The sequence below is a fragment of the Cimex lectularius genome, unplaced genomic scaffold (genome assembly GCF_000648675.2).
Source record: "Cimex lectularius strain Harlan isolate CLEC.00 unplaced genomic scaffold, Clec_2.1 scaffold49, whole genome shotgun sequence".
NCBI classification, from domain to species: Eukaryota; Metazoa; Arthropoda; class Insecta; order Hemiptera; family Cimicidae; genus Cimex; species Cimex lectularius.
Window position 1 is genome coordinate 1,512,943 of NW_019392644.1, and position 20,542 is coordinate 1,533,484.

The window sequence follows — 20,542 nt, forward strand, 5'->3', positions numbered from 1 at the left end:
AAAATATACATTATTTTGTCTTTATGTTTAACCAAAATCGGAAAGTCGAACTTATGTATGCATTTTATCGTAATACATCAAGTCATTTACAAGGGTAAATCAAACAGAAAAGTATAAACTGTATCAGAAACAGCTGGCATATAAAAGAAGTAACTACTAGGTAGATAAAAAAAATGTACGCGGAAGAGAAAGTAGAAGCTTATATTTCCATATAATTTCGATTTTATTTACTGTATTTACAAACGGTATTAAAAGCAATTTCAATTGACCGGACGTATCAATCACACACTGAACAAAGTTTCATCAAATCGGGGTTTTTCTGCGACTCGATTAAATATAGAAAGTTTGGCAAAGTGATCTTTTTTTTATACAGTGTATTATGATCAAATAAATTATGTTTTTATAAGTCTGTGGAGAAGGGTAATTGTATTGTGAGGATTTAAGTCTTCTTTCTAAAGGAAGTCTTTTTATGGTAGTATTTTTTAAACTATTGAAAGTGCAGTCATCACTCTCCCATAAATCATTTGAACTGAATATTATTTCAGATTTAATAAACTTTCTTGGCAAAAGATGCCACTTACAAGGAAGGTTACATATGTGTGATCACCAATTTTGATTACTCATATCTGGTAGTACTAGATAATAAAGGTTTAGAAAAAGTTTCTTGTTCTTGTTGATTTATTTTAACATTTTATATAAATTTTGAAATATGAATGAAAATAATATATTGAATCACCACTCTCTCTCTCTCCCTCTTTTTCTCCCTCTAATATCACTTTGTCAAATAAACACAAAGACATTTTATGTAATGTAGGTCACAAAACCTTAAAGATCCCTGATCAAAAACCTTATCTGGAAAAAAAATACCCAGAACAATACAAAAATCACAGGCCATAACAAATGTGGATTAATAAATCGTGCCTGATTGATTAATGAATTCCATGGGTGATCCCTAATAACGTGCCCAGAACTTTTAGAAAAGCAAAAACAGAACATATGAAAAAATTTAAAAAGATTGGCAAATCTTAACATTACATGAGCAAAGCATACTTTCCCTCTTTGAGTAATGAGCGTGGCATTGGGTTTGCTGCATACAAACATACATGGCATACAAAAGTGCAAACAAGTCTTAGGGCAAAACGAAATGAAACTGCCCAAAGTCTTCATAAAATCATATAAAGATTCTTTCATAAAACACAATTTTTAAAAAAAAAATTAAAAATAAGTGAGTTTGCTACAAAAAAAGTTGCTAAAAGACAACATTGGCAGAAACATTCAAATAAAAATATTAACGAGATAATATTAGGGAGGATTTAACTAATAGAAGGACATTATTATGTCAGTATTAAAAAACCAAAATTTGGTACCTAGAGAAACCTCTGGGCCCACAAAACATCATTTTTCCCAACTGATATCAATGTAGTATCAGTGTACAAGAAATAGTTTAAAAAGAATTAAAAATGAACAGATGCATTTTTTTCGAAAACGAAGCACCACTTAAGGCTCCAGCTTTAATTCCAAGCTGGGGAATTGAAGGAAATCAACAGGCTGATTTGCTAGCAAAAGCTGAAGCAAAGACAGCCTGGAAAAAACAGTTGAATAGGCCTGAAAAAATAAGTCAGTATAACCGCATTGGAAAATTAAAAGGCATAGAACAGAAAGACCATAATTTTAAAAACGAGACAAAAATTTGAATATACCAAAAAATCTAAATATATTCTTTAATTTCTTTTCTTTTTCTTCTCTAAATATATTATATGTATTCTTTGTCGTTACTTCAATTCTGTTAGAGAATGTCAAGTCTCTCGGGGTTTTCTAAGCTCTGTTTTGTACGATTCTTAAACAATGGGCTTAAACTTGGATTAAGATCGAATAAGATAAAGTCCAATTGTTTTCCAGGCCTCATTAAATGGAAAGCGTTATCGAAAAATGAAGGTTAAGGTTTCAAAGAAAAGCAAGAATTAACAATTAACCAAATTATCTTACAGGTAAATAGAAATTAGAACAAGAGTAATGTTGGTTTTTAATTAAACAAATACGATTTTAATGGGTTTTTAATATGGATTTTTCAAATATGAATTTTTTTTTCATCTGACAATATCGGATCGTAAGTGAAAAGTCCGTGCATCTTTAAAAGTGGGCTTCATCAAAAATAGATCATGAACACAGTGCGGATTATCTCGTTCCGGCTAGAATCTTTCTCCAATTAAATCCGCCTGGAATAAAAAGAAAAACCGCCATCGGATTAACAACATCCCAGAGAAACGCGTAATTGAACACACAATTAAAACATTTTTAAAAACAATGTTGCGGTGAAAAACTCCGCATTGCAGGTGTGTTCCGGCCTAAAGTGAAAATCCCTTTCGGACGATTCCGTTATAAAATAGCAAAAATAAATAAAATTATAAGAAATAATAAATTTAAAGACAAACAAATTAAATACTTCGTTGAACTAGTGAGGAGCGATGAAGGAATGAAGTATTTTTAGAAAAGCACATTTTCCCTTTTTTGCCAATGTTTCGAACTTTATTCTGGTCATATTCGAAGCCTGGGTGAATTATAAAACATACGTTGACTGGAAAATAGTAATTATACAATACAGATATTCATACTCACATAAAGCGTGGTGTTGTTCATGTGGTTTCATATTTGTTTCCTGTGAAATTGTGAATTTCTATCCCGCTGTTTTTATACGATTGTGACAGGGAACGCGGTAAACCTGGGAAATTTTCTTTGATCATACGCGGTTTTATTTAACTCAAAGGAAGTCGAGAATGGGGATTTTCTGGATTGGATTTGTGATTCGGGGTTTATTCAATGGGCACAGTTATTAATATTGAAAAGGAAGTTAATTATTATAGAAGATAACAAAGAAAATGGAAATATAAAAATAAAATTTATTAATTTATTTGCTTTGATGCTGTGTGTGTCTCTATTAATAATTATGTTTGCCCCTTATGCAGAGAAAGGTTGCTCGATGTGCCCACGTAATAGAAGCGTGTTATGCCTTGGCACCACACAGAGAGCGTGTAGGCATGCTGCCAGATTTAACAATGGTTCTGGGACACGGTAGCAAGATTCAGGGTCCCCTGTTTCGCTTGTTAGGGTAATTGGGGATTTATTGTATATAGCCGTCATATGTGATTTGTATGAGTGACTGTAGAACTAGAACACAAGAAGACACAGGGGCAAGAATATTCCGTCCTGGAACCAAATATTTCGGAAAAATACACCAGTATCTTCCAAGCTGAGATTCATGCAAACGAGAGATGTACTCAACTCAACATGAATAAAGGGTACAAAAACAAGGACATAGCTGTTCTTTTAGAGGATCTTGTATCCAGCAGGTCAATAATCTATTTTCATCGTTACGGACATAGCTGTTATGTCAGATAGCCAAGCAGCCATCAAAGCACTAAGCTCAAATACCATTAGTTCAAAGATGGTGCTGAACTGCAAAACCAAATTAAACATGGTACGCACAACGAAGTCAGCCTCTGCTGCCCAGAAAATATGGGAGTATAAGGCAACGAGAAAGCGGACACCTTTGCAAGGAAAGGAGCTGCTAGGACAGGATGACAGGACAACGTCCTTCTGTGGCATAGGAACCATTTCAATATGTACCTCGACAGAAGGATAAAAAGAAAATGAAGGAACTCACTCATTGGACATAAACAATTCAAGAACCTCCTAACAAATTTTGGAAGGTTGGTGTTGAACTACAAAACCTAACTAACTACTATTAGGTAACAATTAGGTATTAGGTAATTTGACGACAACTTCACTAAATTACATCCCGTTGGGGTTAATTTGTCGAAATAAACTCGGCCTCCCTAAAGACAACAGGTTTTAACCTCATAAAACCGTCTTTACCAAACAATATAGTTAATTGGATTCAAGAAAATAATTATTATATATTTTTGTGTTTAAATGGTTAAAGTGGTCTTACTAGTCCAACAATTGAGCATACTAGCTATCAAAGGCTAAGCTCAAAAATCATTAGTTTAAAGATTTTGTTGAACTACAAAACCTAACTAACTACTATTAGGTATACAGACCAAAGGCAGCCTCTGCTGGGTCCCAGGACATGTGGGAGAAGAAGGTAACGAGAAAAAGGACACCCTTGCAAGTAAAATAGCTGTTATAACGCTGAAAGGACCCAAACCCTTCAGTGGCATAGGAACAGAAGGATTAAAAGAAAATGGTGGAACAATGGAACTCATTTATTGGACACAAACAATCCAAAAACCGCCTAACAAATTTAGGAAGGAAAGAAGTAATAGGGTATATCAAAGCAAGCAGGAAAAAACTGCGAATACTAACAGGACACTGCAAATTAAATGGACATTTAAAGAAGATTGGTGTAATATATTTTAATGGGTTTTTAATATGGATTTTTCAAATATGAATTTTTTTGCATCTGACAGTATCGGATCGTAAGTGAAAAGTCCGTGCATCTTTAAAAGTGGGCTTTATCAAAAATAGGTGATGGATCGGGTCCTTCTGTGGCATAGGAACCCTTTCAATGTGTACCTCGACAGAAGGATCAAAAGAAAATGAAGGAACAAGGAACCCACTCATTGGAGATAAACAATTCAAGAACCTCCTAACAAATTTCGGAAGAAATGAAATTACAGCTCCTGGAGGAGAATCCTATCCTAATAGGATTCTTAACAGGAAACTGCCGCAGGAGGAACTGTTTTGGGATGTACAATGTGCCCATAGAAGAGATTCAACCGTTGAAACTAGGCTTATTAATCAAGTTTCTTGATAAAATAGGACTCTCCGGTGTGCTTTAGGCATAGAACGGGGATACAATAGCTCTTAAATAGCGCAGTATATTACACCCCGACTACATCTACATCTCCATCTCTCTACATGAGTGACTGTATTTATTAGAGTGAATGGGGAGGGGCTGATGAGCATCCCCATCGCCCGTCGATTTGTGTACGTGACTTGGGTCGATGGCGGAATATTTATAAAAGTACCGCATCGACCCCAATTGGATTAGTTTGTTATTGTATGCAGATCGATGGAGGAATATTGAGTACTCCATCTACCAAATAGACTGATGCAATGTATACAGGTGTGAATGTATTTATTTGTGTGAATGCGTGCTATAATATTTTGCATGCGCTAGGAGATGAAATGAACAAGCTGTCCGGATGCTTCTTAAAAAAATATGTTATTAATAATTAATTATTATATTAATTGTCATTCGTATTTTAGGCTTGTAAAAAAAGCCGGTTCCGGTTCCTTCGTGTGTTTTGGAACCATCTGTATATTATCATTGTGTCTGATGTCCTCCTGAATTCTTCTTCTGCTCTGTAGCGGTTCTAAGAACTTTACAGAATGTTGTAAAGAGCGTTTCTGAGATCTTGTAATCAGTCCATAATGTATTTTCCATTAAACGCTTGTATTATTGTTTAAAATGAATAATGTGGACACAGCTGTGGCCCTCGCGTTAATTGTTTTAAAAGGTGTAATAATTAACCCCATGAGTCGGTTTAACGCATAGAACATTGCTTCCGTTTCTACAAAATGAGGAAAGTTATAACGTCAGTATGTACGAGACACAATAAAGAGAAGTGGACTTAATGCCAACTTGTGAAAGGAAGAAGTTATTAAGAGAAGTTCGGGGGTAGGAGGGAGGCTCTAGAAGTCGGATTGAGGGGGAAACGTGAAGTGTTCCGCCCTAAATGGGAGTCGCTACCTTCTAAATTTAATTAAAACTAACAATTTGGACTTGTTAAATAATTCGTTTGTACTTTTGTACAAGGGCGTGTCCCCCTGGGTAATTTTGATTTGGCCTGTGGCCCAGACGATTATCCTTAAGAGATAAATTAGACGAAAAGAGTCGCTGTTATATGAAGGTTTAAAGGATAAAAGAGTGGGAGCTTTTTTTCTCTCCTAGGGCAGGCAGAACTGTCCCTTTTAGACCGTGGCTTGACGTTTATAGAGAAGGATATCTCTGAGCCGGAGCCGATTAGGATTTGTTCTGCCTCCTCGGCCGGAAATTATTCCCCCGGGAAAGGGCTGCCGAGCCTTTGGAACGAGGGCTCCATCGTCCTGTGTTTCCGTCGGCCATGTTGCGGTTGAGGGCTGATGTCCGGCGATTATCACCATGATTGCCCTAGCGGCTCCGAGTTACTCGTTCCGTCACACTCCACTATTGCCAACTCTCGTCCCAAAAAGGCATGAAAAACCTGGAAAATTTGCTAACAAATAGAAACAACAGATTGCCTTTATCATAATAAATATTAATAAATTACAAGAGAACATTTTAATATTAAACATAAATCATGATATATTGTATTTAGTGACCGTTAATTAATGATTATTTAGAGATCATGAGATGTAGGTTTAACAAAAACATTTTCTTTATCGTGCCAAAGTTTCGATCAACATTGAAATCAACTTCAAGGCCTGGGATTTATTAATTATACATTAAATTATACAAATACATATAACATATGAATATAAATTTATACATGGTCAGTGTAGATGATTTCGCAGGTAAATCAGTGAATTTTGTCGGATTCAAATTGATGTGTGCTAACCGACACGCTGACAGCCACCAGTATCACACCCCACAAGCTTTACTTTATTTTAATTAACACACCAATCTCTAGTCATTCATTAAAAAATTGCATATTTTAATTTTTTAATAATTTTCGTAGGTGGTCTCTTTCTGTAAAGAAAATTGGTATCAAAGCTAAAAACAAAAACAAAATAAATAAAAATTCTGGTCTGTCGGAAAAAGTCTGTCAGTTTAACATTGTATTTCTGTGAGTTTTCTCGTGTGTATGTACTTTTTGACATATTAAACCTCGGATATTTCAGCAATATATTTAAGTAAACTGACTGCAGTGTCTATATTGTTTATTATGTAAATAGAGATTTATGATTATTTAGAATAAAACATTTTCTTTATCGTGCCAACGTTTCAATCTTTATTGAGATCATCTTAAGGCCTGGGATTTATAAACATTGTACAAATTATAAAAATACATACAAGATATGATTACGAATTTGTCCTATGATGTACACAATATAGAAATTTTAGCTTTAATCAAAATATTTGTACTCACTAAAAATGCGTGTTTTCTGTCTAGATGTGTCATTACTGTGTGTTGTTTGAGAGTATTAGTGAGAATTTTTTATACATGTTTATAATACATACATAAAAAATTAATATTTCACTAACACTCTCAATACGACTGACAACAGTGCCATATCTAAACAGAAAACACACACTTTGTGTTAGTACAAATACTTTATAAAACCTAAAATTTCAATTGCCTATGACACGAATTAAACACATTTCTCTCTTCTGATAACTTTAAAATAGCCTTCAAAAACTATAAAAATATTCACATCATTTTTTCCAAAATTAAAAGTCCCACACTTGTATATAAATAAGTCTACTGTTATTTACAAAATCAATTGTATAAATTGTCCCGCAACTTACATTGGAATTTCATCCCACTATCTGGATATCGATGATTGCAGAAAACTCAAGCAAAATCCTACAACACTGACTAATCACCTTTTTGAACAGCAATACAATTTCGATTTAAAGAATCCAAAACAATTAAACACAGAACGAAACAAACATAAACATAACATTTTGGAAATGGTTTACATCACCAGAGATAAACACAGCATCAATTACAGAACAGACACCTGTAAACTCAGCCGCAGCTGCGCTAGTATCATAATTCAAATTCAATATCAATAATAAACATACAATACAAAATATACAATAATCATTACATCATTCCACATATCAAACCAATGTACACAGTCTAAATCTTTAACAATTTACTTTTCTTTCATTAATAATCACGTCTATAATAATCCAGAATGTCTAAGCAGACCCGAACGACAAATCATTACGCCTTTTTTTCATCGTCGGTCCCTTTCACCTCAAAGAAGCTGGCACCTCCTATAAAAACGAATTTCTATCCCTACTTCCTTCCTCACTCCTTTAAAATCAAACAATCTGAAAAATAAACATTAATATCTTACTAACAGTCCCATCAAGACACACAACAGAGACATATCTACTCAGAAAACACACACTTTGAGTGAGTACAAATACATTGATTAAATCTAAAATTTCTATATTGTATACATCATTGTAAACATTCATAATCATATCTTATATGTATTTATATAATTTAAACAATGTTTATATATTCCAGGCCTTAAGTTGGTCTCAATAAAGATAGAAACGTTGGCCCAATAAAGAAAATGTTTTTGTAAACCTACATCACCTAGACTGCATCTCTCGATCTAATCATCTTAAATAATCATTAAGTAAAGGTCACTAAATACTACATATTATTACTTGTTTAAATATTATTCCATCCGCTGTGACAGTTTTATTTACCAAATCGAAATGATTACTTTTCTTAAACAATAAAATTTTTTGTTAACAAAATAATATTTTAATATTGAGAAATGTATAAACGAAATGAACGGCGCTGGCGAACAACACTTCCGCAATGTCGGCCGGCATTGCAGGTTTAGCCTATTCAACAAGTTTTTAACAACTCACGTAATACGTTGTGCAATGTTTAAATAATATCCAATCATATGACAATTTCAAAAACAAAAGCTAATTATAATAATATCTTGAATCAAATGTAATATCAATAACATACATGTAACACACAAAACATATAATACAACATACCACACATAGAACTTTTCTACTTAGTCTATATCCCCAACAATTTATCTCGCCTTTCATCTATAATAATCCTGCGGTTATTTCCACCTCAAAGTAGCCGACTCTTCATACAAAAATTAATTCCCCACTCCTTCAAAATCAAAAATATATAAACAAAAACATTAATAACTCACTAATCTCTCAACCGACACATAACAATGACACAACTACACAGAAAACACGCATTTTAAGTGAGTACAAATACTTTGATTAAAGCTAAAATTTCAATATTGTGTACATCATTGTAAAAATTCATAATCATATCTTATATGTATTTATATAATTTAAACAATGCTTATATATTCCAGGCCTTAAGTTGGTCTCAATAAAGATTGAAAGAAAGAAAGTCATAAAGAAAATATTTTTCTGAACCTAGTCCACACCAGGACGCATCTCACGATCTCTAAATAATCCTAAATTGCTATATAAATAATCAGCAATATGGACTCTGTAGACAGTTTATTTAAAAATATTGCTGAAATTGCTGTGGTTTAATATGTCAAAAAAGTACATACACACGAGAAAACTCTCAGAACTACAACGTTAAACGATAAAATGTCTAAACGCGTCTGATAGACCAGATTTTTTTTTTAGTTTTGATCCCAATTTCCTTTACAGAATGAGAGGACCTATGAAAATCTTGTAAAAATTAAAGTATGCAATTTTTTAAACAATGACTAGAGATTGGTATGTTAATTGAAATAAAATAAAGCTTGTGGGGGTGTGATGCTGATGGTTGTAGGCGTGTCGGTTAGCACACATCAATAGTGCGACAAATCTCACTGATTTACTCGCTCAATTTTCTACGCGCCCATCAAAAATAACCTGATTTTTACACGAAAAAATGTCCAAATTTGAAAATGCATATTTTCTCAGTCTTTTTATTCGCACATCTGCATTAGGTCTCATTTTTTAGAAAACTTTACGCTGAACAAGATGACTTGTTAAATGTTTTCTTAGCTTCCATCATTCATCACTAAATCAAAAAATTCGGAAACAAGTTAATTTTTGCACTTTTTACGAAAACTTGAAATTGAGCTGTGGAGCGAGATGGAAATTGGTCCTTGGAGCGGAGCCCTAAAGCAATCGATAGGAAATTTTAATAAGCTTTGAATTAATGACCCTCCACTTTGCCCGATTGCTCAACAGTTGTCGAATTATTCGCGATTTTTCAGCAAAAAACGTGGTTTTTACGTGCTTATGGAAAAAAGCGATTACTCTCTTCCCCGTTTTTCAAGAAAGCATAAATTTTGAACGGTCTTGTTTAGCAAATTTTTCACTTTTACGCAAGAAGTAAAGAGGGAAGTGATTCTTTTTTTCTTATTTTGACCTTTTGGGATGCGGCATGCTCCTGCTGTCGATAACCACTTTTTTACCTCATCATGGGAATTTAACTTTTCTTTCCCATTTCACAGGTGTTGTGGCAGTAGGCTATCAATGACGTTTTTCCACGAACACGTAAAAAATCACATTAGCAGTGTATCACGAACCTCTGAGTTTTGAATTAGTTCTTCTCCTGAGTAAATACCACTCCATATAATTTTTTTTCTTCATTTGTTCTAATTTTTGAGAAGAATGGATATTCCTTTATCCACATTCGAACAAACCAGATTAAACGTGTTTATTTAGACTTCTAGAGTAGTCGACGCCATTTCATTATTGGTGTTTTTAAATTATACGCATTACTTGTTTTTAATTATGCGGGGTCATGCTCTCCAGAAACATAAACTTTTTTTCTTAACGACCCGCTGGTCTGTGCAAGTATCGTGTCACACGAAAAGTTATTTTCTTCTTTTTCTTTTTCCTCTCTCTTATACTCTCACACGTGCTCGAACTCTTTCTCAGATACTCTATTCTCCGTTTTCCATGCTACTTTTTTCTGGTTCGTCTTTCTCTCTCTCTCTCTCTCTCCCACACTCTCTCTCTCTCTTTCTCTCTTTCTCTCTCTTTCTCTCTCTTTCTCTCTCTCTCTCTCTCTCTCTATATATATATATATATATATATATATATATATATCCGCCAAGCCATGCCCAGGGCATCCAATCCTCCCTATTAATATTTCTCAGTCGAATTGTCCAAATTCCTAAACTACCTTGAACTTCACTGTCCATAAGGACCTAAACAGTTTGTCAATAAAGTGATCCGATCCCGCTTTGAAAAGTTCCGCGTCAAACCCCACTGCCCGAGCTTTGTCAGTGCTTTTCCATCCAGTGAATCTTAAATGTACTCTAGAATCCTTGAACCTTCTTAATCCTTCATACTGAATGCCAGTATTGGCTGCGTTCTGTTCAACTTTTGCGGCTTCTTCTAGTAGATGGCTCTTCTTTTTCCATTCTTAATCAAAAGCTCTGGCTTGCTGGAAGTTGGAAAAAACGAAGCTTTTTATACTGCGGGCGATTGCGAAATCCTCACGGCATATACTCTTCATAGTTGCGCATTATAAACCATACGCTCTCCCGAAAAGTGTCCTATTTGTAAAACACATATATCAGCATGACGATTGGCCCTAAGCGAATAATCTTGTTTGGAAAGCATATCAAGTACCTCGTTGGTCCGTTCAATCTTGAACTGATATCAGGAGAGTTGGAATTTTTCTAAAAAAATCTTAAAAATCGTTTTTGTCCACAATCCTAAAAAGGGTTTTGTATCAATAATATCAACAATATATTGTAAATTAGGTTGAGCCTATGTGTGTCTCTATGTGGTTGGTGGTGGTCAAAGGCCCTCTGATCGCGTAAGCAGATTACTGGAGAGTTTGGACCTTTCTATAAACCTTGTAAATGGTTTTATTCGAACTCCCAAAACGGGATTTGTATCAAAAATGTCAGAAATATTTTGCGAAATAGGTAGAGCTTTTAGGTGTCTCCTGGTTGGTGGTGGTTAAAGGCCCTCTGATCGCGTAAGCAGATTACTGGAGAGTTTGGACCTTTCCATAAACCTTGTACATGGTTTTGTTCGAACTCCCAAAACGGGATTTGTATCAAAAATGTCAGAAATATATTGCGAAATAGGTTGAGCTTTTAGGTGTTTCCTGGTTGCTGATAGCCAATGGCTCCCTGGGTGCAATAACAGATCCCTAGAGAGTTTTGACGTTTCCATAAAGCTTTGAAATGTTTTATCCACACTCCCAAAAATGGTTTTGTACCAAAATGCCGGAAATATATTGTGATCTAGGTTGAGCTTTCGGGTGTCTCATGGTTGGTGATGGCCAAAGGCTTTCTGGGTGCGATAACAGATCCCTGGAGAGTTTTGGTCTTTCCATAAAACTTGTAAATGGTTTTATCCACATTCCCAAAAACGGCTTTTTATCAAAAATCAAAATATATTGCGAACTAGGTTGATCCTTTCGTGTGAAAGAACTACTTACTTTTAAGATATGGATATGAATAAAAATAAAGATAATGTTTTTCTAAATCTAGGTCACACCAGACCGCATCTCACGATCTCTAAATAACTATCCATAGTGTCAGTTTGCGAGTGGGGAAAAATGATTATTGATATTTAACGGCTATAAAAAAAAATTAAAATCTATCTACCTAGCTCTACGTCTTTCTAACTTTTTTTCTTGTGTATCAGCATGTTCCTTTTTATTTATAGAGGCATAGAGGTCTAAAACGAAAATAGTGTAATTTCAATAAAGACGAAAATATTCCATCAGCCAGACGGAATCCAGGTTCGAGGCCGGAGAAATAAACGTTTTCGGTAAAAAGGCATCGATGGAAAAACGACACCGATGAATATTTGATCTGAAAGAGCTGAGAATGTTTATCCACCTAATTAAAATATTCATGATGAAACTGAGTTTAATGGCCAAAATCGCATTACCATGCGATCCACATCATTATGTCATTGAATATATTATATCACTGACATCATTGTAATTCAAGAAGCATTTTAAGGATTGAATCTCTAATTTAAGCCTTTATGATTGAGCTTCTGACACGTTGATAAATAGGATAGTTTACTATTTGCTACGGCCACTGCCCTAGAAAAAAATAAGAAGAAAAAATGGCGTGAAAAGTTAATAAATAAAATAATTTTCTGAAAAAATTCGAAAGATAAATATATAAAAAAAATATATATAGGGTGTTCGGCTACTCGTGTTACAAATTTTGCCCGTAGATTCTACAAAAACTTGTAATAAACTATGGTCCGAATCTCAGCAGTTTCGGAGTTATTTTCACTTTTCCTGATTTTTTAAGATTTCACGACCTTTTTTAAAAAAAAATGATAACTCCAAAACTAAAAGGTTTTAGACAAATCCGTTGATACCATTGAAAACTACGGTAAATTTCCAATAAGATGGGATTAATACTAAACTTAAACATTCGTGAAATAGGTGTTTTAGTAGTGAGAACTTAGAAAAAAATTTCAATGTTGAAAAACTTACTGTACTGATTGTAAACTAATATTTCCAAACCTAGAAACCAGTAAATTTCAGAAAACGTACTCCATTTGATATCTTTTTTACTGGTGTAATTTTTTAAATTACTTTTTTCAAAGATGAAGAAATTGATGAAGGTAAGGAAAAAACCGTGGCTGATGAATTGGTAAAGTGAAAAATTTAAAAAAACTTAAAAAAATTTTAAATTAATTTAGTAAACTTTTTTAATTTTGTTTCAAAATCGAAGTGTTTACTTATTTAACAACACGACTGCAACTTTGATTAAAGATTTATTGTATTATTATTCTCCGGAATAAAAGACATTTAAGATTCGTTTTTAAAACGTTTTTAGTAATCTATGTGATATCGGGTTAACACTATGGCTACTTTTTCTAATAAAGAATGCGCTGCTATCCAGCTTATGTACAGGTTTTGCGGGTTTAATATGACCGGCAGTATGTCGAAAATACATTGCAGTGGATGGAGAGCATTTCGAATCAAAATTAAAAAATGTTCAATAAATTTATTCAAAATTTTCTGGTTTTTTTATTTTTTTAGTATTATTAATCTTTTCACCTTACCAATCTTTCAACCAGTTTTTTCTTTTCCTTCATTAATTTCTTTATCTTTGAAAAAATTAATTAAAAAAGCAATTGCACCAATGAAAAGGACATTAAATGCAGTAAGTTTCTTTAAATTTACTGGCCTCGAGGTTTCGAAATAGTAGTTTACAATAGTAATGTTTTCAGCTTAAAAAAAAAATATTTTTCAGAGTTCTCCCTAGCAAAACGATTTTTTTACGAAGATTTACAAGTTTAAAATTGATCACATCTTATTGGACATTAACGTAGTTTTCAATGATATCAACCGATTTGTCCAAAACCTTTTAGTTTTGGAATTATCATTGTTTATTTGAAGCAAGGTCGTGAAATCTTAAAAAATCAGGAAAAGTGCAGTAACTCCGAACCTGTTAAGATTCGGATCATAGTTAATTAGGACTTTTTGGGTCCTTTTTGAATGTAAAATCTACTGGAAAAGTATGTAACACGAGTAGCCGAACACTCTGTATACTCAATCCATTACAGTTCATGATCCGATCGGCCAATTAACTTTTTTCAATTAATTAATATTTATGAAAGGCATTGGTTGAGATAAAAAAGTCAGTGTCACGAGTGGATCGAAGTCACGATAGCTCAAGTGGGTTCGAATCCTGCTCGTGACACTGACTTTTTTATCTCAACCAATACCTTTCATAAATATTAATTAATGGAAAAAAGTTAATTAGTCAATCGGACCACAAACTGGAATGGATTTAATAATTAAACTGAAGTATTTCTTAAATATTAATTAATTGAAAAAAACTCTGTATACTGTTGTTTTTAACCGCTATCATATTTTACTTTTAATATTGTAAGGAGTAAGTTATACATTGTTATCTGAGAATTATTGTGTTACATATTATTTCTTAATTATAAACCTTGTAATTACTTGTAGAGCTCTGATGAAGACCTCAATAAAGGTTGAAAGCTTGGCCTAAGTAACAAAACTTACTTTTTTGATGACCGCATCCATGATATGTAACTTGCTGATGTATCTTATTGTGTATGTGTTCTGTTGCAGGCGAGATGAGTTTCTTCTCGTCGCTCCAACAGATGGTGAGCAGCGGAGTGGCGAACCTGAGCCTTTCGCCGAAACGCCATTCGATTTCGAAAGAGTCGGGAGGAAGCGGGCCGCCGCCCCCGGTTGGAGCGAACGAAGCTCGTTCCGCCTCCATTCCCGGCTTCCCCCGGCTCATACCGCCCCATCCGGCGGCCGCCCCCGTCCGGAGGAAGACGATAGACCAATCGTCGACAAGGCGATCTTTCAAAGGGAACCAGGAACCTCCCGGGTCGAGGCAGCCGCTCGTCTTCTGCAGAAGGAGGCTCTCATGGCCGGAAGTCGACCTCCAAGCGACCTCTGGGTATGCTATAAAAATGATTGATCCTTTAACCGTCGTACACAAAAAACCTAAAATTAAACAAATCCTATCTTTTTTTCATTTATTATCAAATAAAAAATTATAAATATACATACACAATTAAATTATTATACTCAGGGTTACCATCGTTGGGAAAAAACATATTCGACAATAGAAAAGTAGTTAGTTCGTGTAATTATTTTTATGTATCCGTTGAACTGTTAATTTACTTCCGGATTGTGTGTACGCGTCCCACAAATGCTAAAAATCAAACCAGTGAGAAGTTTTGATTGGAATCCTATCATCAAAATTGAGTTTTTTCAAAGTTCTACTATAACCAATATCAAAAAATGAAAAATAGCGAGAAAGAAAGAGAAAGGTAGAAAGAGAGAGAGAGAAAGAAATGTATAGATACATAAATGGGTAAAAAGTTGGCGAGAAAGAAGAGAAGAATGAGTTAGATATACAAATAAATATGAATATACAAAATGATGGAAAATAGTACAGAGAAAAATAGGAATTGATAGGCTGGTAGATAGATGATCGTTAGATAGATAGAAAGAATGGCAGAAAGAAGGAGAGGGAGAAAGAAAAAGAGAAACAGACAGACAGACAAACAGGGATAAAGACACATAGGAAGAGGGGAGAAACTGAGAGAGACAAACAGATATAAAAACAGACGAATAGACAAAGAGAGAGTACAAAAGAGAGAGAGAGAAGAAGAACAACTTAGACAGACAGACAAAGAAACAGAAAAACAGATTGTCAGAGAGAGAGGGAAAAAAAGAAAGAGTGAGAGAGAGAAATGCATAAATACTAAATAGATGGATAGAAAGATGAAGAGAACGAGAAAGAGGAGAAGAAAGAGTTAGACAAAGAAAGAGAGAGAGAGATAGTGAGCGAGAGAGAGAGAGAGAGAGAGAGAGAGAGAGAGAGAGAGAGAGAGAGAGAGAGGGAGAGAGGGAGAGAAAAAGTGAGTGAGTGAGTGAAAGATATACCCAGAGAGTACGAGATACAGAGAGACATAGAGAGAGAAAGACAGACATACAGAGAGAGAATAGGCAAACGAAGAGTAAGAGAAAGACTAGTTATGGCAAAAGAACATAATATTAGAGATCAGAAGAAAGTGCTGTAAGAGAAAAAATAAATGAGAGAGAGAGAATGAGGCAGACGTCAATGTATTGGAGAAAAAGATAAGTTAAAACAGACAGAAAAATATAAAAAAACTGCACATAAATAGTATAAATTCAATTTCTTTGGTATATTAGCAGGAACTAGACAACCATCAAAAGAAGAGTAAAAAAATATATCATATAAAAGTAATTATAGAATAGAAGGAAATATAGATCGACGAAGATCTGTAGATAGAGAATTGAATTGAATGGAATATTTTACTTATAAAAACTGGCAAATTTAAATCTCCTAGATCTTTTTTATATTTAACATGCATTCGTATGTTCAAATAAAGATTACTTACTTTTTTTACCGTCTAGGTATATTTTTAAATATTATTAATGTTGTACAGAGTATGATTGAACATAAAGATAGAGATAAATAGATAAAGAGAGGGAACACAAGAGAGAGAAAGAGAAAAAGAGAAAGAGAGAGACACAGTGATAGTGAGAAAGAAAGAAAGAAAGTGAATTTGGAAAATGTATAAGCAACGAAAAAGTCATTTTTGCAAATGCCCACCTCCGTCTTGATAAATGTTTTCCAATTATGTTGAAAAGAAACGGAAAACTAGACTATAGAATACGGTCCAACTCACTGTAGTACATATTTATGCATATAAACTCGGCCAAGATAAATAATGTGTAGAGAATAACAAAAGAATCTTTTGCAAAAAGGATATCGTGTTCAGCCATAAATCGATATAGTTGAAATGGGTGTGCCTCTCCTGTACCCCGGCTTTTCAAAACATCAGAACCCAAAGCACAACTTCACCTTGTAGTTAGCCAAGTTACGGTTGTAGTATTGTAATGAGGAAGTATCGGGGCTCGGAGGAAGGAAAAAATACGACAAAAAGGGACGGCTAACGTTGAAACACGGTTATTTTGAAACAGGAAAAAATTGGACAAACCATATTTTTGAAGAAATTGCAATATTTACTGATTATTAATGTTTATTTAACAAAAATCTGTTTTTTCCTCATTTATTTGTATCTACAACTGTAGATGTATTATATACAATCAACAGATTTGATCATTTATGTTTGTGGCATTACGGGCGTTACAGACAAACTACCTATTGGCAGCCACCCTGGATTAATAAAATGATATTGGTCGTTTAAGAGGTCTCTTATCTTTATTCTTTTCAAACGTATAGGTGATAATTGTGGGGATCGTATTCGTGTGTTATGTGATTTTTTAATTTACTATTTACTAATAAAACGTCTGTAATATATTTTGATGGATGAAAAAACTGAAAACGCAGCGGTTAAGGCGTTGACACAGCTCTTCACTGTAAGGTTAAGTTCCGGTGTTCGAATCCAGCGGCTCTGCATTCGAACACGACATACTTAAAAAAAAATTTCAAAAACCCCGGAAACCTGAGGGTAATAACCCTCGTTAAAAAAAACTTGAATTGCACGGCGCTAGTGTCCAATACATACGCAATACAGAAAAGCGTTGCTGGTTTAGCCTATTCAAATTCTTTAAGGCCGTGGAAAAATGTAATTCTTATTAGTTAATAAATTATTTATTATTCTATTGAGGTTATAATGGGTGTGTCGGTGATCTCAGCGGGTTAGGGGCACGCGCTCATTACTGAAGTAAAGGTCCCGGGTTCGAATGCAGGGCCGCGGATTACATAATTAGTAATTGTTTTTTGTTTGTTTGTTTTTTTTTTCAAAAACACCGAAGCCTCATATAACTTCTGCTGTTGCGAACCTTTGTAAAAAATAAAATAATAATAATAAAACAATATAAATAAAAGCAAAATAAATAAAAATAATTAATAAATGAAAATATTTTTTTTTAACATTCTGTAACATAACTTGGATATTCTTTGACAATTTAAAATCTGATTTCGCTGGCGTGTTCAGTAAAAATCTCTTGAAACAGTCAATATAACGGAATACGGCCTTACTTAAAATTTCAACGTTGTACTGGCTCTGAAGTATCCAGACGACAAATATCTTAAAAAACGATAAACTCTAAAACTAGACGTTTTTTACTTCATTTTTTTTATATCTACAACCATGTATTATATACTACCAGCAGATTGGATTTCAATTTACGTGTTTCAATTCATTACGTGCGTTATAGAAAAAGTGACCCATTGGCAGCCGTTCTGGATTAATAAAATGATATTAATCATTTAAGAGGTCTCTTATCCATATTCTTTTCAGACGTTTACGTGGTAATTGTGAGGAATCGTATTTGTGATTTTGTTATTTACTATGAAAACGTCAGTAATATGTTTTGATGATCAAAAAACGATTGGCATATGAAGATCTCTGCGAAGTGTGTTATTGTTTACGTAAAAAGGGGCAGAAACAATTAGTCTCAAAATTTTGGATTTTAAATCTTTTACTATTGGAATATTTGGCCGATCCATAACCTTTGGCAACTGTACATCTAAGTAGGTTTAAGTGGGTATATGTATGTCGAAAGTTTTTCTTTTAATGGTAATTTTGATTGTCGGTTGGGTAGGTAATAAAGCATTTTAAATTGTTTGTCGAGGTATGTTTTCTAGTGAGTCTTCTATCAAATGTAAGTCCTAAATAATTAACTTTGTCGGATTGAGGAACAGGTTCATTGTATAAGTATATGCTAGGACGCACGACGGAGTGTACAGGTTATTTGTTATGACTTTGAGGGGTTAAACTTTATTTTCCAAAGACTGCTACATTTTTCAATAGTTGATACATGGTTTTTTAACATAAATGAAGCTACTGTAGAACAGCGATTATTCGTTAATATGGCGGTAAGTGTAGTTTCATTTGTGGGCATATCAGAAGTAAAAATTGAGTACAACAGCGGAGCGATTATTCACCCTTGTGGCACACCTGCAAGCATTTCTTCCATCTCAGAAGTCTCAGACCCTGGTTTACAGTGAAAAATCTCTCCTTAAGGTATGATTGTATAATAAGATAATAGGCCTGGGGTAAAAATCATTTTAATTTGTATAATAATTCCTCATCCATACTTTGTCGAAAGCCTCTGTGCGAACAATTTCTGCTCGAGACATGAGCCAATGAAATCTGTATCTCTGTGATGTTGATGAGTAGTGGAATGACAGATTTGAAATCAAAATTGATGGTCTGGTAAGATGACTAAAATCTTAAATATGATAAATTAAATTATTTACTGTTTTTGTTTTATAGGTTTTTCTTTACTAGTCTGATTGACCTTAAAGTGGTGAGAGATGTGTTTTAAGAACAGTTTGCTTGTTTCTAAGACGGATTTATGATCAAGATATTTTCTTTTCAGAGCGTTTTACTCTTAGAAATGCCCATAAATAGCAAATTAAAAAAGATGTCCATTAGCCAGACCTAAAAACGACTCAGATCCAATTTGGTCTGAAGCCGTATCACTAACTTTTCATTAATGACCGACCTTGTTTTGTAATTGTACTTTACAAGGAGACGTTGAACGAAATTAGAACCGAAATTGCTTTATGGCTTCGCGGCTAAGAATTATTTTCTCAGGGGCTGAGAAAAACGATTTTGATATTATTAGATATTTTAATTGTAGTGATAGTTCAAAAGAAAATCTAACCATTTTTGGAAGTGATTCGGCCGATTTATGTTTTCGTTTTGTTCAAATATATCAGATATCGTTTGCCACTTGTTAAAAGTTTTAAGAAGACACTCAAAAACAGCAAATTCGCCCCGGGCTGGGCCGAGGGGGTGGATAAAATTGTAGAGGGAGAAAGTTTCCCGGTGGACAGTTTTATGTAGGGACTTGGGCCGTTGTCAGGACCGGCTTCGACCCGGTTTCAGGAGATAACGCAGCAGAGGAAAGATAGCCGCCCTCGTAAAACAATTCGTCTAAAAGAGAAAGCCGGAAAAAGTCCGTTTCAAAACCGTAGGCGGTTTTCTTTGAAACTGTTGAGAAAGTTCTGATCTTGTGATCTTCTGATATTACATGATACTGTGATATGTTTGTGAAAGATAAAGTACAGTTGCTATAGCGCGATTATAAAATAATAACTTCTCGATGTATATAATTTTTATTTAAAAACTTTACTTAAACTTTATTTTCCTAAATATTTAGGATGTGTAAGGTTCCATTGCATCTTTTTCCAGTACTTTTAAGAACTGGATATTCTATTTCGTCCTGTTTAGTGTAAAGCTCAATGTATAAAAAATATACGATTGTTTTTTCACTAAGAATTCACAGATTTTTTGTTCATGGTTGATAGGGTATATTATCAAAAATATTCTTTTTAATCTTCTTTCTCACTTAAAATACTTCTTCTTCAGAATTCTCTTTGTTTTTGGAATAAACTGTATCGCGGA

General features: G+C 34.0%; 1 protein-coding gene across 4 annotated transcripts in view; it reads left to right on the forward strand.

Annotated features, from left to right (window-relative positions):
• LOC106666035 (BAI1-associated protein 3) overlaps nt 1-20,542 on the forward strand; it is a 151,368-nt gene that overhangs the window by 53,428 nt on the left and 77,398 nt on the right. For all 4 annotated transcript variants that reach the window (XM_014392909.2, XM_024230388.1, XM_024230391.1 and 1 more), the window contains exon 2: nt 14,742-15,081. In XM_014392909.2, the coding sequence (XP_014248395.2) occupies nt 14,747-15,081 (335 nt within the window). In that variant the 5' untranslated portion in view covers nt 14,742-14,746. The remainder of the gene's footprint in view (nt 1-14,741; nt 15,082-20,542) is intronic.